Source organism: Lithobates pipiens, unplaced genomic scaffold (genome assembly GCF_037356315.1).
Source record: "Lithobates pipiens isolate NorthernLeopardFrog02 unplaced genomic scaffold, aLitPip1_a1.2 Scaffold_18, whole genome shotgun sequence".
NCBI classification, from domain to species: Eukaryota; Metazoa; Chordata; class Amphibia; order Anura; family Ranidae; genus Lithobates; species Lithobates pipiens.
This window is the reverse complement of record NW_027507758.1, coordinates 636,404,716-636,428,695: the sequence shown is the minus strand read 5'-3', so window position 1 is coordinate 636,428,695 and position 23,980 is coordinate 636,404,716. Positions and strand designations below refer to the sequence as shown.

The 23,980-nt window shown below is 44.5% G+C and overlaps 1 protein-coding gene across 1 annotated transcript in view; it reads left to right on the top strand.

Moving 5' to 3' along the window:
• LOC143989649 (uncharacterized) overlaps positions 1-23,012 on the top strand; it is a 45,935-nt gene extending 22,923 nt beyond the window's left edge. The window contains exons 2-6 of the mRNA XM_077489904.1: positions 5,954-6,051; positions 6,141-6,368; positions 6,448-6,654; positions 6,777-6,918; positions 20,995-23,012. Of these exons, the coding sequence (XP_077346030.1) occupies positions 5,954-6,051; positions 6,141-6,368; positions 6,448-6,654; positions 6,777-6,918; positions 20,995-21,902 (1,583 nt within the window). The 3' untranslated portion in view covers positions 21,903-23,012. The remainder of the gene's footprint in view (positions 1-5,953; positions 6,052-6,140; positions 6,369-6,447; positions 6,655-6,776; positions 6,919-20,994) is intronic.
• Positions 23,013-23,980: the final 968 nt, after the last annotated feature.

Genomic DNA, 23,980 nt, shown 5'->3' with positions numbered 1-23,980 from the left:
CCACAGCTCCTTCTACCTATGTCCCTCCAATCCAAGTCAGAGAATCCTATGACATCACACTGGCCTCGCAGCTCCTCCTCTCAATGTCCCTTCATCCAGAGTCAGCAATCCCTATGAAATCACACTGACCTCACAGCTCCTCCTCTCAATGTCCCTCCATCCAGAGTCAGAGAATCCTATGACATTACACTGACCCTACAGCTCCTCCTCTCAAAGTCCCTCCATCCAGAGTCAGAGAATCCTATGACATCACACTGGCCTCGCAGCTCCTCCTCTCAATGTCCCTTCATCCAGAGTCAGCAATCCCTATGAAATCACACTGACCTCACAGCTCCTCCTCTCAATGTCCCTCCATCCAGAGTCAGAGAATCCTATGACATTACACTGACCCTACAGCTCCTCCTCTCAAAGTCCCTCCATCCAGAGTCAGAGAATCCTATGACATCACACTGGCCTCACGGCTCCTCCACTCAATGTACTTCCATCCAGAGTCAGAGAATCCTATGACATCACACTGACCTCACAGCTCCTCCTCTCAATGTACTTCCATCTAGAGTCAGAGAATCCTATGACATCACACTGGCCTCACAGCTCCTCCACTCAATGTCCCTCCACCCAGAGTCAGAGAATCCTATGACATCAAACTGGCCTCAAAGCTCCTCCTCTCAATGTACTTCTATCCAGAGTCAGAGAATCCTATGACATCACACTGACCTCACAGCTCCTCCTCTCAATGTCCCTCCATCCAGAGTCAGAGAATCCTATGAGATTACACTGACCTCACAGCTCCTCCTCTCAATGTACTTCCATCCAGAGTCAGAGAATCCTATGACATCACACTGGCCTCACAGCTCCTCCACTCAATGTCCCTCTATCCAGAGTCAGAGAATCATATGACATCACAATGACCTCAGAGCTCGTGGCTTGAAACCAGGGCATGCCAGTTTTATACTTGACTGTGTCAAGTCTTGGTTTGTTTGTAACTTTAATTATTTAAAAAAAAAAAAACTATTCAGATTCACACTATGAGTGCCCATCTCTTTGGTTCATGAGGATATCCTGTGGTCTGATACAGAAGAGGTGACTGTTGCAACTTTATCTATTGGAAGTGATTCACCCCAGGAGGGGCAGAGGGATCTGGATACCCTGGTGTTTGCTGAGCCAAGGTGGAGGTGTCTGTTCTGGATACAGCCAGTACACTCCAGACGTTTTACCCCTAGAGGGGTGCAAGAATCTGGTGAGTGGGTGACTTAAGGGGAATACGGAGGTCACTTGATTGATTGCACACCTGTAGCTAAACCCAGGCTCGCAGGTGACAAGCACAAGTCACCTGAAATTTTGCTATTTTTGCACTACTTGAGATTGAACTTTAATGTTGATTGTATTTATCTTTTACATTTTTTGACACTTTTTACATTATATTTATAATTTTTTATGATAATCAATTTTTCATTAACTTATTATATAGGAATTTGCACACGCATCATATACTGTTTGGGGTGAATTATCAAGGATAAAATTTGGTGTTTTAGATGAACTGATGAAATCATCACTACTTTTTGCACATTTATTTTAAGACTAGGTGTTGGATATATGGTTACAAAAAGCACAATTAACCACTTTCAGACCGGACCATTTTGCTGGTAAATGACCAGAGGTCTTTTTACAATTTGGCACTGCGCTGCTTTAACTGGTAATTGCGCGGTCATGCAATGTTGTACCCAAACAAAATTTGCGTCCTTTTCTTCCCACAAATAGAGCTTTCTTTTGATGGTATTTGATTGCCTCTGCGATTTTTATTTTTTGCGATATAAATGGAAAAAGACCGCAAATTTTGAAAAAAAATGATATTTTCTACTTTTTGTTATTAGAAAAATCCAATAAACTCAATTTTAGTCATACATTTAGGCCAAAATGTATTCAGCCACATGTCTTTGGTAAAAAAAAAGTCAATAATTGTATATTTATTGGTTTGCGCAAAAGTTGTCACATCTACAAACTAAGGTACGTTTTCTGGAATTTACGCAGCTTTTAGTTTACGACTGCCTATCTCATTTCTTGAGGTGCTAAAATGGCAGGGCAGTACAAAACCCCCCCAAATGACCCCATTTTGGAAAGTAGACCCTCTAAGGAAATTGATAAGTGGCATGTTGAGCCCATTGAATATTTTATTTTTTTGCCTCAAGCGATTGAATAATGACAAAAAAATTTTTTTTTTTTTTTTTACACAAAGTTGTCACTAAATGATATATTGCTCACACATGCTATGGGCATATGTGAAATGACACCCCAAAATAAATTCTGCTGCTTCTCCTGAGTACGGGGATACCACATGTGTGGGATTTTTTGGGAGCCTAGCCGCGTACGGGGCCCCAAAAGCCAAGAACCGCCTTCAGGTTTTCTAAGGGCGTAAATATTTGACTTCACTCCTCACTACCTATTACAGTTTTGAAGGCCATAAAATGCCAAGATGGCACAAAACCCCCACAAATGACCCCATTTTAGAAAGTAGACACCCCAAGCTATTTGCTGAGAGGCATGTTGAGTCCATGGAATATTTTATATTTTGCCACAAGTTGCGGGAAAATTACAAACTTTAATTTTTTTTTTTTTTCACAAAGTTGTCACTAAATGATATATTGCTCACACATGCCATGGGCATATGTGAAATGACACCCCAAAATAAATTTTGCTGCTTCTCCTGAGTACGGGGATACCACATGTGTGGGATTTTTTGGGAGCCTAGCCACGTACGGGGCCCCGAAAACCAAGAACCGCCTTCAGGTTTTCTAAGGGCGTAAATATTTGACTTCACTCCTCTCTACCTATTACAGTTTTGAAGGCCATAAAATGCCAAGATGGCACAAAACCCCCACAAATGACCCCATTTTAGAAAGTAGACACCCCAAGCTATTTGCTGAGAGGCATGTTGAGTCCATGGAATATTTTATATTTTGCCACAAGTTGCGGGAAAATTACAAACTTTAATTATTTTTTTTTTTTTTTCACAAAGTTGTCACTAAATGATATATTGCTCACACATGCTATGGGCATATGTGAAATGACACCCCAAAATAAATTCTGCTGCTTCTCCTGAGTACGGGGATACCACATGTGTGGGATTTTTTGGGAGCCTAGCCGCGTACGGGGCCCCGAAAGCCAAGAACCGCCTTCAGGCTTTCTAAGGGCGTTACAGTTTTGAAGGCCATAAAATGCCAAGATGGCACAAACGCCCCCCAAATGACCCCATTTTGGAAAGTAGACACCCCTAAATTTAGGGGTACACTAGTGAGACTAGGTAATAAATGGCGGGTGCCCGGAAACTATAAAAAAATAACTAACCAACCAGCGTCACCTGTAACCGTTATATGGTGATCACTGGTGAAAGGGTTAACTAGGGGGCAATCAGGGGGCTTTATGCGGTAGTATATGGGGGTCCCTGGCGCTATAAAAAGCTGCGGCGAACCTAAATACCTACCTGCCTAACTAGCGTCACCTGTGACACTAATACAGCGATCAGAAAAACGATCGCTTATTAGGCTGGGTTCACACTGGAGCGATGCGGGAACGCCCTGAATCCGCGGCGGGTTCCCGCATCGCATGCCTCCCGGCAGCAGTTCACACTGCCCTATGCGAACTGCTGGGAGTGTCAGTGAAATGTTAATGACACCCCCAGATCAGTTCGCATATCGCAGTGCGATCCGCAAACTCGGATCGCATGGCGTGAACACCCATGCAAACCGATTCTGCTGCGGACCAAAAAAAGGGTCCCGTGCGAGTTTGCGGCGGGTGCAACACGAATTCAGCCATACTATCTGTATGGCTGAACTCGAATTGCACAGAGATCGGATGTGATTTGCACTGCAGTGCGGTGCGAATCACATCCGTTCTCAAACTGCTGCAATGTGAACCCAGCCTTAGTGACACTGGCGACGGGGGGTGATCACGGGGTTAAACCTTTATTGGGGGGGTTAGGGGGGTACCTTAGAACTAAAGGGGGCTAACCCTAACTGCCCTAACAGTTATTACAGTCACAAATGACACCCGCCGGGTGATCAGGGGGTTAAACCTTTATTAGGTAATAAATGGCGGGTGCCCTGAAACTATAAAAAAATAACTAACAAACCAGCGTCACCTGTATCAGTTATATGGTGATCACTGGTGAAAGGGTTAACTAGGGGGCAATCAGGGGGCTTTATGCGGTAGTATATGGGGGTCCCTGGCGCTATAAAAAGTTGCGGTGAACCTAAATACCTACCTGCCTAACTAGCGTCACCTGTGACACTAATACAGCGATCAGAAAAATGATCGCTTATTAGGCTGGGTTCACACTGGAGCGATGCGGGAACGCCACAAATCCGCGGCGGGTTCCCGCATCGCATGCCTCCCGGCGGCAGTTCACACTGCCCTATGCGAACTGCTGGGAGTGTCAGTGAAATGTTAATGACACCCCCAGATCAGTTCGCATATCGCAGTGCGATCTGCAAACTCGGATCGCATGGTGTGAACACCCATGCGATCCGATTCTGCTGCGGACCAAAAAAAGGGTCCCGTGCGAATTTGCGGCGGGTGCGGCGCGAATTCAGCCATAATATCTGTATGGCTGAACTCGAATCGCACAGAGATCGGATGTGATTTGCACTGCAGTGCGGTGCGAATCACATTCGTTCTCATAAACCGCTGCAATGTGAACCCAGCCTTAGTGACACTGGCGACGGGGGGTGATCACGGGGTTAAACCTTTATTGGGGGGGTTAGGGGGGCACATTAGAACTAAAGGGGGCTAACCCTAACTGCCCTAACAGTTATTACAGTCACAAATGACACCAATGCAAAAAAAAAATGCAATTGGTGTCACTGTGACTGGGGGGGGGGCAGGGGTAATTGGGGGGGTGATCGGGGGGTAAAGGGGGGGTGTGAGTGTGCCTGGCATGTTCTACTGTACGTGTGGTGTGTTGGTGCAACTCACCGATCCTCTCTCCTCGGTGCCGGAACGAAAAATACCGACACGGAGGAGAGATTACATCACTTCCTCTCCTGTGAGGAGAGGAAGTGATGTCGTGGAGCATTTCTATTCGTCGGGAGCGATCGCGAGGGGGTGGCCATGAATGAATGGCTGCCCCCGGATCGCTCCCGAACGAATGCCGACCGCCGCAGGCACCGGGGGGGGCCCGATCGGGCCCCCCACCCGTGGGAAGGCAGGGACTTATATATACGCCCATATGCCTGCCCGTGCCATTCTGCCGACGTATATCGTCGTGCGGCGGTCGGCAAGTGGTTAACAGAACAACAACAGTACACTACCCAATATAGGTCACAAGGTAAGCACACTCCCTTTGACATTTATCTCACTACTGGGGAATCACTTATTACCCATTTGAGAAGAGTGACCCATTGGGGAATAACTAACGCCCATTCATTGCATATTCACCTGAGAAGAGTGATTCACTGTAGAGAATCACTCTTCAGGTGACAAAAAGCCACCTGTAGCAATTATAAGCCACCTATTGCATACTCACCCGGGAGGAGTAATTCACTGTAGAGGATCACTCTTCAGGTGACGGGCAGCACCACCCACCCCTACATACACACAACAATGACATTACAGCTCCTCCTCTCAATGAGTCAGAAAATCCTATGACATCACACTGACCTCGCATCACAGATCACATGATAATCACATTTCCTCCACCTCCCTCCTTACCTTTCTGATAGAATAGAGAAATAAGCAGAAGATTCTAGAAGTCACCAGATAGATCATCGAGCTGCTGACAGGAGACATGAGCGGTGCTGGGAAGGACATCATGATGGACCATCAGCCGCCCCTCACATCACCGGGTAAGAGGAGACTTTATTGTAAAGGAGAGAGCAGTACGGAGGCTCCACCTAGATCCCCCATCATCTGATAAACACATAGAAACAATGTATTCAGTCAGTGTGTGTGTTTCCTACAGATGGATCCAGTAATGGAAACCCACCAGAGAGATGTCCCCGTCCTCTGTATTCCCGGGATTCCACACAGGAAGGTCACACCATCCCCCACCATCATCAGGTAGATGAGGAACAATCACTGATAGTATCATTAGGATCTGTACATTATCTGCATTGTTACCATTGATGTCATTTTTATTATATATTCAGAGTGGAAACCTGAGAGATTCTAAAGTTGAGGTTAAAGAAGAGATAAAAGAGGAGGATGATGAGGATGGGGTGATGGAGAAGTCTGGGTTTTTAAAAGTGCAGAAAGATTTGTACCAGGACACCATGGTGGAGTCATCCAGCTACAAGAACCCACCAGAGAGATGTCCCCGTCCTCTGTATTCCCGGGATTCCACACAGGAAGGTCACACCATCCCCCACCATCATCAGGTAGATGAGTGACAATTATTGGTAGTTCTGATTTATACACAGCATGTTTGTTACAATGAATGTTTTATTATATATTCAGAGTGGAAACCTCAAGGATGATAATATTGTTGTTAAAGAAGAGTATAAAGAGGAGGATGAGGAGTATGGAATGATGGAGGAGTTTTCAGAAGGACACAAGGATATAATGGAGACACCTAATACCAGGAACCCACCAGAGAGATGTCCCCATCCTCTGTATTCCCGGGATTCCACACAGGAAGATCACACCATCCCCCACTGTTACAAGGTTGGTGGGACAGAGGTTATAAAAACAGACTTCTAGAGATGATGTGTGGATTTTCTATGTGATGTCACAATATTAAAGCTTATATCTTACAAATGATATTTTCTCTAATTTTCTTGATTTAGAGTGGAGATCCAATCGATATCGAATTTGAGGTTAAAGCAGAAGAAGAAGAGAGGTATGTGAGGGATGATCAGCAGTCTATGGAAGAGGATGGAATAACGGGGATATTTATAGAGGAGGACACTCCTACAGAGATCAGCACAGGTGGGTCATTAACACTAAATACATTTCTCCACTCATACTGCTCACTGATTGGTCCAGAGTAGGGCAAGGACTGGGTGACATCAACCTGAAATCCCCTGGTCACTTTCCTGGGCTATGCTCCCCATCCTGTATTCCTGTATTTCTCTCAGATAATTGTCCTTCTCTGTGCTGCCGACACAATTTATGTATCTAGACTGGATTTGTGGAGATTCTGGTGTTCAGCTGGTGGCAAAATGTTCATTTTCACCCATAGGCGTTAATAGACCAGGGAACCTGGGGTATGTGTTTTGGGTCTTCTGCCTCATACCGAGTATGGCAATATCTCTGACAGAACAATTCTCCCAGGCTTACTTGCTCTGTTGTCTGCTGGCTGGGATAGGGAGGGATATGGAGGGATATGTCTGTATAGTCTCAGACCCAAGTCACTGAGTGCAGTCTCAGGAGATGGGAGGCAGCGGTTTGGGACCTCTGCAACTTGTCTCATGTAAACATTTAATCTTCCACTGATTACTGAATACCAATATTATGAATACTGACCATTACAATATATAACTTATCTTGTACATTACACACGCCTGACCCCTGCACTATATACTCTATATTGTACATTACATCATTCTGATACTATATAGTCCTATCTGTTGTGTCTTATACAATATGTTGTACATTACATAGTCCTGACTTCTGCTCTCTCCCCTCTAGCCACTACTATATATATATATATATATATATATATATATATATATATACATAATATGTACTCTCTTTTGTTACACCCATTTCCTACCAGCTGGACATTTTATATCTGATGATTTGATTGGAGCACAGACTTTTACATGCTGATAATAATGTGATAACATCCTCAAACTTTGGAACCTTAAACAGAAAGTGATAATGAGAGAGGAGTCAATAACCCAATGACGGGGGTCTTCAGGATCAGTCCAGTCTTCATCTTGGTTGTTCTCCCCCATCCTCACTCTCTGACTTCTGGTGGGGCAAAGCCCCGCTGTTATTCATGACTAAATCATGAACTAAATAAGGAAGTACAGGACTTCTTGTGTTAGGAAGATGGCGATGAATGATAGAGGGGGTGGGGACACCCATCCTATAATCCCCTCATCACTGTCACTCCTATAAAAGATAGTTCTCGGTATTTCCTCACTCTCTGACTAAGGTCCATGAATAAAGAAAAGAACTGGTAGGATATTCAGAAATGTAGGGCTGAAACAACTAATCATCATAATCGATTATGAAAATAGTTGTCAACTATTTTCATAAACATTTAGTTGGTCAGTCGATTAATTGGATTGCATACAGAATGCATTATTTCTTTACATATCATAAAATACAGCTCAGGACACCATCCATACATGTCAGTAAATGCCTGAGAACTTGAATGCGTGAGGAGCAATGCCTCATGGGACATGTAGTCCTGGGAAAGAGAAGGAAGCAATTGAGTCTAAAGGCAGATGTTTTTTCATCTTCCTATAGGTAAACTCTATACTATACATTGTGTCTTCCTATAGAAGAACTCTATACTATACTTTGCAACTTCATATAGGGGAACTCTATACTATACTTTGCGGCTTCCTATAGGGGAACGCTATACTACACTTCGTGGCTTTCTATAAGGGCGCTCTGAAGGCAGGAGGAGCCAGGAGTGCCGGTGGTGGTGGGTGGTCCAGGAGAGGAGAATCAGGGCTGCTCTGTGCAAAACCATTACACAAAGCAGGTATGACAAGTTTTTTAAAAAAAGAAATCCAACATTTATAATGAATTTAAGGTCTCTGTGCAGGGAAGATCAACTGGTAGACTGGAGGTATGTCAGAGAACTCACCATGTGAATGTCCGTCCCCGTGTAGCAGTGGTTCACTTTCGTCCCAAGGGCCATGTGCAGTGTCCCCGTCAGAGGCGTGCGAGTTCCGGTACGAACAGACGCACGCCAATACGAACACGTGGACGCACTCGCGCCAACCGAACGTATGCACTTACTCACGCATGCACGGCCACGTCCACCAATCAGGGCACATCTCGCCCTATATAAACAGGATCCTGACTTGATACCAGTGCTGGGTCGTCTTCAGCTTGTCCCTGGAATACCTGATCGTTCTTGTACCTGTGACCTTGTTCCTGACTACCGGCTTGCTCGACTATTCTTTCGGATCATCCCTGTTTACTGTTTCCTGGACTATTTCTGACCTTGGCTTGGATCTCCTACTTCGGCTTGCTTCCTGATTTTGTACCTCACACCTGCTTGGTTCCCGCTGTATTCCACCAGTGACCGGCCTACGCGTCTTCATCCAGGAGGACCCAGTATCTTCAGGTCTTCATCTCCAAGCCGCAGGCACCTGCACCCTTTCGCTGCCTCCACACTCCCTGTTCCCACTTCCAGGGGTGTGGAGACCGGAACCGTGCTAGAGGCCACCCCCAGAAGTCTGACTCCGCTGTAAGGTACGTGACAGTACGATCCAGCCAGAATGGAGTCCGACAGGGGGGCCTCACCTTTGGAAGCCTTGTGCCAACAAATTTCCGCCCTCACCCAAGCAGTCCAGGGCCTGCAAGATGGATATCACCAACTTGAGCAGAGAGTGGAGTCATTAACACCAAGCACCGCTGCTTCCCAAGGGGCCACAGCATCCCGATCCTCCGTTCCAGCAACGTCAGCATCTGCACATGCAGTAGTGGTGCCACTCGCAGAACCTCAAGTTCCTACCCCAGAGAGGTTTTCCGGAGATCGCAGCAAATTTTGTGCCTTCAGGAATGCTTGCCAGTTATATTTTTTGCTGCAGCCTCGTACTTTTTCCCTGGAAAGCACAAAGGTGGGATTCATTGTTTCCTTACTTCAGGGCGAACCCCAAACCTGGGCTCACCGCTTATTGGAACAGGCCAGCCCTCTGCTTGATACCATGGACTCTTTTTTGAATGAGATGGCTAAGTTGTATGATGAGCCTCAGCGTGCCACATCTGCAGAGGCCAGTCTCCATGCCCTTCAGCAGGGTCGCAGACCTATAGAGGACTACGTAACGGACTTCAGGCGGTGGAGTTCTGATACTCAGTGGAACGACGCCGCCCTCCGTTACCAGTTCCACATTGGACTGTCCGAGGCTCTAAAAGATGAGTTGGCCTGTGTCGGAGTTCCCAGTTCTTTGGAGGACCTAATACAAGTGTCAATTCAAATTGATCGTCGTCTCAGGGAACGGAGATCTGAGAGAATCAGCCAAATTCGTCCCACATGTATGTTGCCTAAAGTCCCGAATCATCCTCCCATTCCTTCATCTCATACACCTGCTACAACTTCTGAAGCTCCAGAGCCAATGCAAATAAGCTTGCTTCGTTCACCGTTATCTACGGAAGAAAAGCAGCGCCATCGTAAGAACAATCTCTGTCTCTATTGTGGAGAAGCTGGTCATTATGCAAATATGTGCCCAAACAAGACCCGTAAGTTCAATCCTTCACCTCTTGAACCCAATGCATTGCCTTTGACAAAATCTATTCACATCACTGTTTCCATTTCCTTACAGCTTCCAGAAGGAACAGTCCAGGTCCAAGCTATAGTTGACTCTGGCACCTGCAGCTGCTTCATTGATCATGCTCTTGTTCTTCAACATAATATACCATTGATACCCAAGCAACGTCAACTCTCCATACGGTTAGCGGATGGATCAAACATTAAATCTGGCCCCATCACCCATGAGACTCAACCATTATCCGCCAACATACTACCCGACCATCAGGAACTACTCCGCCTGGACGTTATTTCTTCACCACTATTTCCAATCATTCTGGGAATGCCCTGGCTACAAGCCCATAATCCTCAAATAAACTGGGTGACTGGTGAAGTGTTTTTTCAGTCCACCTACTGCCTTCAGAACTGCTTCCCTCAAGATCTCCCACCACTTGGCCCCAGTTCTTGCCTGCTCAGAGCCCACATCTGAGGCTCAAAGACCGGTCCCAGCTACATATCACAGTTTCCTAGACATTTCTGACAAACAAAAGGCTGACACTCTTCCTCCACATCAGGTTTACGATTGCCCAATTGAATTATTGCCAGGAGCTGAAATTCTCTTTGGAAGGATATTTCCCTTATCGGAAACCTGAACTTCTGGCCCTCAAAGAATATATTGATGAGAATCTCAAGAAGGGGTTCATCCAACATTCCTCTTCTCCAGCCGGTGCTGGAATATTCTTTGTTGAGAAAAAAGATCATTCCCTCCGCCCATGTGTGGACTACAGGGACTTAAACAACGTAACGATTAAAAATCGCTATCCCCTTCCATTGATCCCGGAATTATTACAGAGACTCCAGAGAAGCATATTTACAAAACTAGATTTACGAGGGGCCTATCATTTTATCAGAATCCGTGAAGGGGATGAGTGGAAAACGGCTTTCCGGACACGCTTTGGCCACTTTGAGTACTTGGTCATACCATTCGGACTCTGCAATGCACCAGCTACTTTCCAGCATTTCGTTAACGATATTTTCAGGGACTTTTTGGATTTGTTTGTGATCGTTTATTTGGACTCCCTAGAAACACATCGTGACCATGTAAAACGGGTTCTTCTCAGACTTAGGCAAAACGGACTCTATGCCAAAGCCGAGAAATGTGAGTTTGAGCGCCAGACCATTCACTTTCTCTGCCTGGTGATTTTGATTGAGGGTGTGGAAATGGATCCTCAGAAGGTTTCAGCCATCTTATCCTGGCCACCTCCAACCGACAAGAAAGGGGTACAACGTTTCATTGGGTTTTCTAATTTCTATAGAAAATTTATCAAGAATTTCTCCAGTATTATAGCACCTATCACACAACTCACAAGAAAACAAAGTCGGTTTCAATGGACTGCTGCAGCTCAAGCTGCGTTTGATAAACTAAAAGGACTGTTCACATCTGCCCCAATACTAAAACATCCTAAACCTGCTCTGCCTTATACCCTGGAAGTGGATGCATCAGAAAAGGCTGTAGGAGCCATTTTGTCCCAACGCCAAGGGCCTCAGTCCTTAATGCACCCTGTAGCTTTCTTTTCCAAAACACTAGGTGCATCGGAAAAGAACTATGATGTGGGGGATCGGGAACTTTTGGCTATAAAATCAGCCTTAGAAGAATGGCGGTACCTCCTGGAAGGGGCAACACACCCAATATTGATCTTCACAGATTGTAAAAATTTGGAGTACCTCAGAACGGCCAAACGTCTCAGGGCCCGGCAGGCAAGATGGGCCCTTTTCTTTTCTCGTTTTAATTTCCATATAACTTACAGACCAGGATCCAAAAACAGTAAACCTGATGCGTTATCCCGCATGTTCACAGAAACTGAAGTCTCATCTCTCCCGGACACTATCCTGCAAGCTGGAAATTTCTTATTAACACAACCTAGTTTCTTATCACAGGTTCGTCAGTCCTCCCAAGGAACATCAATCCCTTTAGATACAAACCTCCAAGAGAAGGATGGTCTCTTCTGGCAGAAACACAAACTTTTCATCCCTCAAGATCTCCGCACTTCTGTTATACAGGTTTGCCATGACTATCCTCTGGCTGGTCACTTTGGGGGTCACAAGACTATGAATCTAGTTCAAAGACACTTCTGGTGGCCAAATCTTGCAAAGGACTGTAGGGACTATGTCAACTCTTGTCCAACCTGCCTCAGAAATAAAAATAGCAAGAATAAAGCGTGGGGACTGTTGAGACCACTACCCATTCCCGAAAGACCATGGGATAAAATCGCAATGGATTTTATTGTTGAACTTCCTCCATCTGAAGGGTTTTCTTCCATTTTTGTGGTGGTGGATCGTTTTTCTAAAATGTCACACTTCATTCCCATGAAAGGAACTCCATCTGCGACTGAAACAGCCAAAATATTCATTAAAGAAATTGTTAGGCTCCATGGAATTCCCAGTGATATTATCTCTGACCATGGAGTTAAGTTCACGTCAAAATTCTGGAAGTCGTTGTGTGAGGCACTAGGTATCAAATTAAATTTTTCCTCAGCCTATCATCCCCAAACTAACGGACAGACGGAACGTACTAATCAGAGGTTGGAGCAGTATTTACGTTGTTTCACTTCCTTTTCCCAGGAGGATTGGGCCTCATTATTACCCTTGGCAGAATTTGCATTCAATAATTCTACTCACTCTGCCACAAACCAGTAACCATTCTTTTCTAATTATGATTTTCATCCTTCTTTTCTGCCAACATTTGTAGTGGATTCTCCTGTACAAGCTGTCCAGGATAGGCTAAATTTCTTTGTTACCAACAATCAGGTACTTAAGGAAACCATTGCCAAGGCACAAGAAGACAATAAAAGATTCTTCGATAAGAAGAAAAGGGGGAATTGGATTTAAAGGTCGGTGATCGTGCATGGCTTTCAACCGCGAACCTAAAACTGGCATGTCCCTCTAGAAAATTGGGACCCAGATATTTGGGACCTTTCCCAATTAAAAAGAAAATCAATCCAGTGGCCTATGAACTTGAACTTCCTGACTCATTCAGGATCCATCCTGTGTTCCATGCTTCTTTACTTAAGCCTGATGTACCCAATTCCTTTCCAGGTCGTGAGATAGGCCCTCCAGAAGCTGTGTTGGTAGATGAGGAGCAGGAGTTCGAAATCGAAGCCAATTTGGATTACAGGAAACGCCAAGGACAAAACCAATATTTAATTAAATGGAAAGGCTTTGGTCCTGAAGAGAATTCCTGGGAACCCGAAGCAAACCTCCATGCCCAGAGGCTCATACGGGCCTTTCATCGCTCTCAAAGTTTGGTTTGAAGAGGCATCCGGAGGCTGCCCTTAAGGGGGGGCACTGTCAGAGAACTCACCATGTGAATGTCCGTCCCCGTGTAGCAGCGGTTCACTTTTGTCCCAAGGGCCATGCGCGGTGTCCCCGTCAGAGGCGTGCGAGTTCCGGTACGAATAGACGCACGCCATTACGAACACGTGGACGCACTCGCACCAACCGAACGTATGCACTTACGAACGCACGGGCACGTCCACCAATCTGGGCACATCTCGCCCTATATAAACAAGATCCTGACTTGATACCAGTGCTGGATCGTCTTCAGCTTGTCCCTGGAATACCTGATCGTTCTTGTACCTGTGACCTTGTTCCTGACTAGCGGCTTGCTCGACTATTCTTTCGGATCATCCCTGTTTACTGTTTCCTGGACTATTTCTGACCTCGGCTTGGATCTCCTACTTCGGCTTGCTTCCTGATTTTGTACCTCACTGCCAGCACGTTACCAGACCCCTTGCTCGTCCCTGATTACGCACCTGCCTTTTTTCTGTACCTTATTGCCAGCCAGTTGCCAACCTAGCCTGTTCCTGACGTGCAGTGTCTTCCTCACACCTGCTTGGCTCCCGCTGTATTCCACCAGTGACCGGCCTACGCCTCTTCATCCGGGAGGACCCAGTATCTTCAGGTCTTCATCTCCACCTGCACCTGCCCCCTTTCGCTGCCTCCACACTCCCTGTTCCCACTTCCAGGGGTGTGGAGACCGGAACCGTGCTAGAGGCCACCCCCAGCTGTCTGACTCCGCTGTAAGGTACGTGACAAGGTAATAGAAGGCATTACTATTGCATAAAGTAAACGTTTACCAGTATTGTGCGTTATGTATGAAATTATGATATCCATGAAAAAAAAGTTTCAGATTTCAGTACTACTTTAAAAAGCCCCCCCATATAGCTTCATGTGTGACTCCCAGGTAAAATCCCCATATATCCTACTTCTGGGTACATTTATTATATATATGATATAAGATATATTACTTTCACTATTTCACAGTATAAATTAATCCCGTATAGTATTGATTATCTGTTGTTTTTGTACTATAAAGGACTATTCCTTTAACCCCATCATAACAGATGATTAAAAAAATCATTAAAATAATTCAGGCTGCTACTAAATGTCCTATGCTGGCCATGCTTGGATCCATTTTTGAAAGAGAATATTCACACAAATATTTGTACGAATATTATTTGTACATTTGCTGAATGGACGGGTGTAATTTGAAAATTCCACTTGCTTTAAACATTCAATTTTAAAATTAAAGTCCCTTCTGAGCAAATACCACATACACTATTTGAAAATTTGTTAGATGGAGAAAAGTTTTCTGTTCTGTTCCTTCGAATTTTCCCGCCACTGTGGCCAATTTAACCCCACTAATGGTTAGAATATTGCATGAATTTAAAGCTAAATGGGTTAGTGTGTTTGGACATGGCTGAATGAAGACGTGTGGCTGCTGAGCTTCTGACCCTGTCACACACACCCCGGCCTAATTCACTACTATTGGTGCGGCATGCCATCCACTAAGAAGAAGACGGCTAAGGGGGAAACGAGGCAGTTACACCCGCTATAGCTGGTGGGGAAATATCCAGTTTCTTCACAAACTCTCAGGTGGCCTCCCCTGAATACAAGATGGCAGAGCCATGCAGCCAGCCATGAGAGTCCACAGACTCACCCTGCCTCTTCTGCTAACTCCATGGACTCTGACTCCTGCTCAGATACTCCAGCAGCCAGTGTGGTTCCCAGACTCCGGCCATGCACCCGCACACGCTGCGGGTGGACACGGAGCTGCGGGAACTTCTCCATGCTCTCCTGACCAAGGCGGAAATTGAATCCCTGAGTTGAGGCCTGGAGGAAAAACATTGCAAAGCCCTGCAGGAGGTTAAGCAAGATCTACACTCCCTCTCCACCCAGATGACCACGGGGGAAACTTCCCTGGTGGCCATGGAACAATGGGTGGCATTCATGGAATCCCTCCAGGATGCCTACATAGTCGTGGCAGTCACCCTGTAACTCCATATGGAAGATATGGAGGGCATGAGCCGGCACAATAATCTGCGGCTTTGGGGTCTTCCAGAGGACTTAACAGCATCTGCCTTGGAAATCTCCCAAAGGTTACCGGATGACCCCCTCCCTGCAAACCTGGAGCTGGACCAGATCCACAGAGCCCTGAGCCCCGTCCCGTGGATCCTAATCGTCCACAGGATGTGGTTTTCAGAGTCCACCATTTCACCCACAAGGAAAGCATCCGAAAAGCGTGAGAGGCTGGAGACATCGACTTCAATGGGGCGATGGTGGGAATGCTACTGGACTTCTCTTGGGCCACCCTCCACAGGCGCTCCTTACTCTGCCCGTTCCTGGAATTAGCCTGCCGGCTCGGCACCACGTACCGCTGGGGCTACTTCTTCTCAGTTACCTTCCATAGGAACCAACGCTCTTTTACCCTCCAAGCACACGGCGACCTCCCTGCTTTCTTCCAGTTCATGAAATCTGACCCCATACAGGTCTCGAATTGGCTGCAGTTCCTCCCACAGCCGACAGGCTGAGCAGGACCGGCACCCCCATGGAGAAGCTCTCAACCTCGCCCACAGAGATCCAGGAGACATTCCAGGATGATCTCCCCGAAGGGTCCAAGTGAGTCGGACCCTGTCAGGTCTACTTTCCTGACAAGTACTTCCCATTGCACTACTACTGCCTTTGGCCCCATGTTTAGCAACTCACCCTCCACCCTTCTAGGTGTAGAGACACTTTTATAATGACTGCATCTCTGCCCCCCAGGATGTACACTCCATAGAGATTGTATGTAGTTCACCCTCTATTGCCTTACCAAGGTGTGCCCCTCCTCCCCGTGGTTTCTTCTGTCACACAGAAGATATACTCTATTTCCCCCCACCCTTGCCTGGAGAACTCCTTTAGGATCTTTGGACCCACCATCCGGTTCTCACTGACTCACCACTTATTGCTATTACACAACAAGTCACTGGGAGGTCTTAGTGCCTTAATGTTTTGGGCTACAAGGATTTCACACTTGCTGCAGCTATACTTTCAACAATGACGATTAACCTTTTTTATTCTTTACTCAGGTTTGGTCCTACGTATAACCCGGGGTCATGTGATATGTTAGGTTTATATGCAAATAGGCCATTAATCCTGTAAAATGATGGAGGGGGAACCAATAACATACTTAATGGTTTGACGGGTGGGCATATGGTCCTACCCGGCTGGTGCGGGGAGAGGCCCTGCCCCCTGTGTAATATCTTGTGGGTGCGGGCTCGCCTTCCCGGCCATGGACCCACCATGACTGGGAGTACCCCATCATCCTAAGGCTCCTAGATGCGAGACTGCCCATGTCATCTGCTATAAATGTGATGAAAGGGGGGAAATTACATAGTCTTCTGTCAGGTTTTACACCTTTTGGAAGCCTTCCACACAGGGCTTTTTTGTGATACCTGCTTCACTGCACAAGAATTTTTTTAAGTCTACCTTGTTATGCCCTTTCCACCGATTATCTATCCACCAATTACTTTTGTAGGGATGGCCTGCCGAGGCCCGTGTCACCTCTGGGGTGGCGCAGGTGCTGGGGTTTGTGTGGTGTCTGCCTCCTGCCCTCAGCGGGCTACTTTTTCTCCCCCTTTTTTTCTTTTTTTGGGGGAGAGTGGGATGCGGACATCGGCGACCTCCATTTCTATAGAATACCGCATTATCTTTTCTATAGTTATTGTTGACGTAAGATTGTTTTTTATATACCTTTTATTACCAGAGTCGGGGTGGCCTGGAGTGGGTTGGGAATGCTATTAAATGATCTGAAACGCTCCCATGCTGATATAGCATTCAAGAAACCCATTTCAGAGACAACAGATTGCCCATACTCAGAAACAGATTTTACCCTTTGGCCTATTACTCTACTAACAAGTCTGCTAAGACTAGGGGTGTCTCTATCCTGGTATCTGGTACACTTCCATGGACCTACTGCATGTCCTTATTGGACACAGAGGGACGCTTTGCCTTTCTTAAGGGCCTCATTGGTGGAGTTACGGTGATGCTGGCAGCGGTTTACGCGCCTAACGATCATCAGGGTATCTTTGTCCGTCATACTTTAAGCAAACTGTTGGATTTTTAGGAGGGTTAGTTAATACTGGGAGGTGACTTCAATATCCCCTCTGTAGATGCATCCTCGGGCTCTTCCTCTGTCCCTGCTGGCTCCCACAAGCGACTGACACAATCCATTTATAGGGCCCGACTGATTGATGTATGACGACTACAACATTCAGGAGACAGAGATTACTCATTCTATTCCTCACCCCACAAGATATACAGGAGAATCGAATATTTCCTGATCCCCATAATAAACTACATGCTGTATGTGAAACCTTCATCGGATCTATAACATGGTCTGACCATGCCCCCATTTCACTGGCCTATGCACTTGCAGACGTCTCTTCCCCATGTCTCGATTTTGAAGGCTGAATGAAAGCCTACTACAGGTCCCAGAGGTGCTGGAGCAGGTGAATAGAGAGTTGACCTTCTACTTTCAGATGAACAATACTCCAGAATGTGACCCGGGGATAATATGGAAAGCCCATAAGGCTGTGATCCGGGGACTACTCATTAAACATGGCTCCCGGTAGAGAGGACATAATGGTGCTTGCTCTCGGATCAAGGAAGAAAGGAACAAACAGTTGGCGGTACCATGTACCAAAGTCCTGTCGAAGCCCAGCACAGACACGTCCCATCCCTGACCTTAGATACCGAACTTGTTTCTCTCTGCACCCAGATTAACTATCTACTGTGCTATAGGGCTAAAGTGGCACTGCAAATATGTCACAAAATAACTTATGAGTCCGGAAACAAATGTGGGAAGACCCTGGCTAGATCCATCAGAGAACACAAACTACTCTCGTATATACCTCACATATTCTCCTCCGGAGCTCAAAAAATTACTATGCACACACAGATCTCCCAAGTCTTCCGGGACTTCTACGCTTCCCTCTATAACTTGCCTTCAATGCCATGTTCCCAAAAGCAGATAGATGAATATATTATTTCCTCCCAGCTCCCTTCTCTTTTGCTAGAGATCCGGGAAGAACTGAACATGCCAATAACTTTAATAGAGCTGGAACACGCCATTAGCTCAGCTAAATCATGTAAAGCCCCAGGCCCGGACGGATTCACCCTTCAATACCATCGGACTCTTCTCCCGATTTTTGGCCCATTTATGCTAAACCTGTTTAATGCCCTTGGAGAGGACTTGGTACTCCCTAGAGAAACTATGCAAGCTCACATCTCCGTCATTCCTAAGGAATGAAAAGATCCAACCTCATGTAGCAGCTACAGACCCATCTCTCTCCTGAACGTGGACCTCAAATTGTTTACTAAGATTCTTGCGACTCGTTGAGCTAACGACTTACAGGACTTAGTCTACCTAGACCAAGTGGGCTTTGTCCCTACCAGGGAAGCGAGAGATAACATGACCAAGGTCCTCAATCTGCTACACATAGCCACATCAAATCATACTCCTTGTGTCTTTCTTAGTACCAATGCGGAAAAAGCATTCAACCTCGTAAACTCTCAATATATGTTCTCGGTACTACACCAGTCCTACACTTAGGAGATACTATAATTAAATGGATTTCTAAACTCTCAGCTCCCTTACCTATTACAAATGGAAGGAGACAGGAGTGTCCATTGTCACCCCTGCTCTCCGCTTTATCACTTGAACCATTTCTCATAGAATCCGGACATCCAAGGTTTAACCTTGGCAGACAACCAATACAAAATTTTGGCTTCGTAAAGTGGAAGATGTTAATAAAATGGAAGTCTTAGTGCTCACTGCGCAACACCAGCAGGAGGGGCACTCTAGGACTTGGGGACTTTGGAACCAGTTTGTTGTCTCTGCGGAGGGTATGGCCCTCCTGGGAACATGATGTTACACTTAGGCATTGGAGCCCAATTATCGTGCATTGGCCTGAAACAAACACCATACGTTCTCTTTCCCCCTACCCAGCCACCCCTCCCACCCCTTTCCCAATTTTTCTCTTTACTTGTTCCCCCTTAATTTCCACATTCTCTTTTTTTCCTTACACTTTTCTCTTCTTCCTTTTCTTAATTTTCTGTTTGTACACCGGAAGCACCATTTTTTTAGAAAGACGGGATCTTACGCCACAACATACTTTTTGTATCTTACTTAACCTATAGACAGAAGGGAATAACATACTGGTCATTGTTTTTTTTTCAGTTTTTACCTTTTTCCTTGGTTGTTCACTTCTCTGCACAATTTAATACATTCTATGGATGTTTCCTCAAGACCCTCCCTAGTAAAGTACATACAGTTAAACTGTTCGTGGCTATCTATGTTCATACTTATGTCTTCAGTGACTGCATGTATAGATGTAATGACCTGTTTTCTCCCATTGTGGGTAGAGCTGCACAATTAATCGTCAAGAATCGTTATAGCAATCTTGACTAAAGTGTTTCACAATTCTTTCTATGCAAATAATTCTCTCTGCTCTTCTGAAGCCACAGCCCTCAAAAGAAAGGAAGAGAAAAACTGGGCAGTCTGTCAAGAATCAAAACATTCTTTATCAGTTGAACTCAAGTATAAACATTTTAACAATTTGTCAATGGAATAGACTATGTGAGTGAAAAAAGTTTGACCACTTAAACACTAAACCTTTTTCTGACATTTGTTGGTTTCAAATCATTATTTGTTTTTGCTAGAAAATTACTTAGAACCCACAAACATTATATATATTTTTTAGTAGACACCTAGAGAATAAAATTGTGGCTGTTGCAATATTTTATGTCATGCTGTATTTGCGCAGCGGTCTTTCAAATGCAATTTTTTTTTAAATTACTTTAATGAATTAAAAAAACTAAATAAACTAACCAGTAAAGTTAGCCCATTTTTTTTTGTATAATGTGAAAGGTTCTACGTCGCGAGAATTGTGAGTGAATCGTGATCTTTTTATTCTAAGCAAAAAAAATTTGATTCTCATTTTGGACAGAATCGTGCAGCTCTAATTGTGGGTATTAATAAAAAATCATAATAGATATTCAAGAATATTAACTAAATTATACACCAACCTTTTTTTGAGGTTTTTATCCACTTAATCGTAACAATAAATGGCCAACTTATCAATTATGAAAATAATCATTAGTTGCCGCCCTACAGAGGACCCATTTACTAGTTACCTTGAGGGGGGAATTGTAAGATCCTCAGAGACAAAGCTGCCTGATGTGGGCGGAGTCCTGGTTTAGGGGAACCAATCAGCTCATGTCTAGTAATAATCTTTGTATTTCTATTTTAGTAGATGGACGGGAGATGAGGAAAACCTCAGAGGATTGTCTCACTTTGTCTCCAGACTGTAAAGTAGAAGATGAGGACATCACACAGTATAGTCCAGGAGAAAACCCGACTACCTCAAATGTCCATCCGGCACCACACAGTGTAGATGGACCATCGTATTCCTCTTATCCTGAGGAACCTCAGACTGTGAGGGACGATGCCGTCCTTCCAACAGATAAGAAGTTTTCCTGTACTGAGTGCGGGAAATGTTTCCATTCTAACTACAATCTTAATGTACATAAAAGATCTCACACAGGAGAGAAGCCGTATTCCTGTCCTGAATGCGGGAAATGTTTTTCACAGAAGACCAATCTTTACACACATCAGAGATCTCATACAGGACAGATGCCGTATTCCTGTTCTGAATGCGGGAAATGTTTTTCACAGAAGTCCAGTCTTTACGCACATCAGAGATCTCACACTGGGGAGAAGCCGTATACCTGCCCTGAATGCGGGAAATGTTTTTCACAGAAGACCAATCTTTACACACATCAGAGATCTCACACCGGGGAGAAGCCGTATTCCTGTCCTGAGTGCGGGAAATGTTTTTCAGAGAAGTCCAGTCTTTACAAACATCAGAGATCTCACATGGGGGAGAAGCCATATTCCTGTCCTGAGTGCGGGAAATGTTTTTCACAGAAGTCTAGCCTTTCCACACACCAGAGATTGCACACGGGGGAGAAGCCGTATTCCTGTCCTGAGTGTGGGAATTGTTTTTCACAGAAGTTTAATCTTTGTGCACATCAGAGATCTCACACAGGGAAGAAGCCGTATTCTTGTCCTGAGTGCGGGAAATGTTTTTCACACAAGTCTCATCTTTACAGACATCAGAGATCTCACACGGGGGGGCAAGCAACTTTCCTGTCCTGAATGAGGGAATTGTCCAGTCTTTCCAGACATCAGAGATCTCACACGGGGGAGAAGCCGTATTGCTGTCCTGAGTGCGGGAAATGTTTTTCAGATAAATCCAATCTTTACAAACATCAGAGATCTCATACGCATAAGAAGCCATTTTCCTGTCCTGAGTGAGGTAATTGTTTCTCAGTCCTCACTGAAGTCCTGTCTTCCTGTACATCAGGGGTCCCACACAACCCTTGAGGTGTATTAGTGCCTTGAGTGTGGGAAATGTCTTGTATATGAATGTTGCTGGACATCACAGCTCTCATGTGGGGAAGAAGCACACCCTGATATACACCTCAGATATACTCCATGGCTGATCTTCATCATGTAAGAAACATTTCCAGGGGTGTGGACATTTTTAAAAAAAATTACTTGTCAAAGGGACAAAATTGGGGTCCCAATCTCCTTGTCCCTTATGGCAATCTGTTAAAGGAAAAGTTCACATTTTATAAAAAATAATAAATGCACATTTTCTGCAGGTCAAATTTTTTTATATACTATACGTAGGCGCCTCAATGTGAGCTTATGTTTGCAAGTGCGTATATGTGAGGGTGGGCATCAATATTTTTGGGGGGATTTTATGTGCTTGGGTGTAACTTTAATTTTGTACAAGTAAAAAAAATGTTTTTTTTTTACTTAACTTTTTTTCATGCACATGTCTATTATCCAGCTAATCTTTATAACTCAAGACCAGCTGACTGTGCAAGCTACTTTGACACTGCCATTTATCATGTCTCCTTGTTATGTCCCCCAAGTGTTGTGTAAGTGGCACAGATGATCATTTACGATGTTACAAAATTATGGGATTGCTATGTATTCTATACTCTGTATGTTTTTTTTTTAGTTAGGCTGATTTTCTGTGTTGCCAAGGCCTAAAAGTTCTCGAAGAAGCTTATCGATGTGAAACGCGTCGACCTCTTGGACAATTCAGCAGAGCTAAATGAGCCATTATAAATATATATAGCCTAATGTTTGATGGAGTGGTTCCCATGTGGTTTTAACGCATCATTTTATTATTTGCAATATTTATTTTATGTAATTTTTATGTTCATCCATTTTCTTACCAATAAAGTCCAACATAGAAGGTTATTTTTGAAATTATATATATATATATATATATTGAAGGTGGTAAATTTATAGTAGCCAAATCTTCATCGTTTTACATATAAAAAAAATGTTGAATGAATGTGCCTAGCTGTGATGAATATTGGATGTATTTTATTTTATACACTGATTTCGTTAGCTCCATCTAGTGGTCATAATGCATTATTGTGATATTTTTACTAATGGAGGTATGTCAGGAAAATACCCCATTATGATCAGTAGATGGAGCTGACCATCATAGGAAATCACTTTGCTATATTATGGCCAGGATTTGGAATGGCTGGATGAGTGATTGTCACATTCATCCCATGAATTTTCTGTAAGTAGACCCCTTAGTTTTCTTCGTCAGACATGGTTTTATACAGATAACTGAGATCATCATCATACACTGGTGAGTACAGTACACAACAAAGGATATAAATTAATCAAAGCAACAATATTAAACCAACTATTGATTTAAACCTGAAAATATACATTTGCCCATCAGATGGTGCTAAGTATCCTAGAAGTTATTGCCATTTAATGAACAAATGTAACATTGTTTATTTTCATTTGATGGAAAACCTTCAACCAGCTCAGCAGATCACTTCATTCCCCAAATCCCCCCATTCACACAGAAGGGATGTACATGCATTGTCACCGGGCAGATTGCTATGTAAATTATTTATGAATAGACCCTTAAATGTCAGGAGACGTTTATATAAAATGAAAAGTATGTAGCAGATAAATGAATAGACCTCCTAGCAATGTTATTACCAGGCTGCAGCTAGGGGGAGCTCTAATGATTACAGTGTGACCACAGCAGAGTGATCCCATCTAGCTCACATTAACCCTTTCACTGCCAGAGCCGGTTTTCCATTATTTTTGCACACATGGTAAAATGAAGATTTTGGGCCTGAAGATAAAGATAGATAAAACCCCCAAACATATATTTTCTGAAAGCA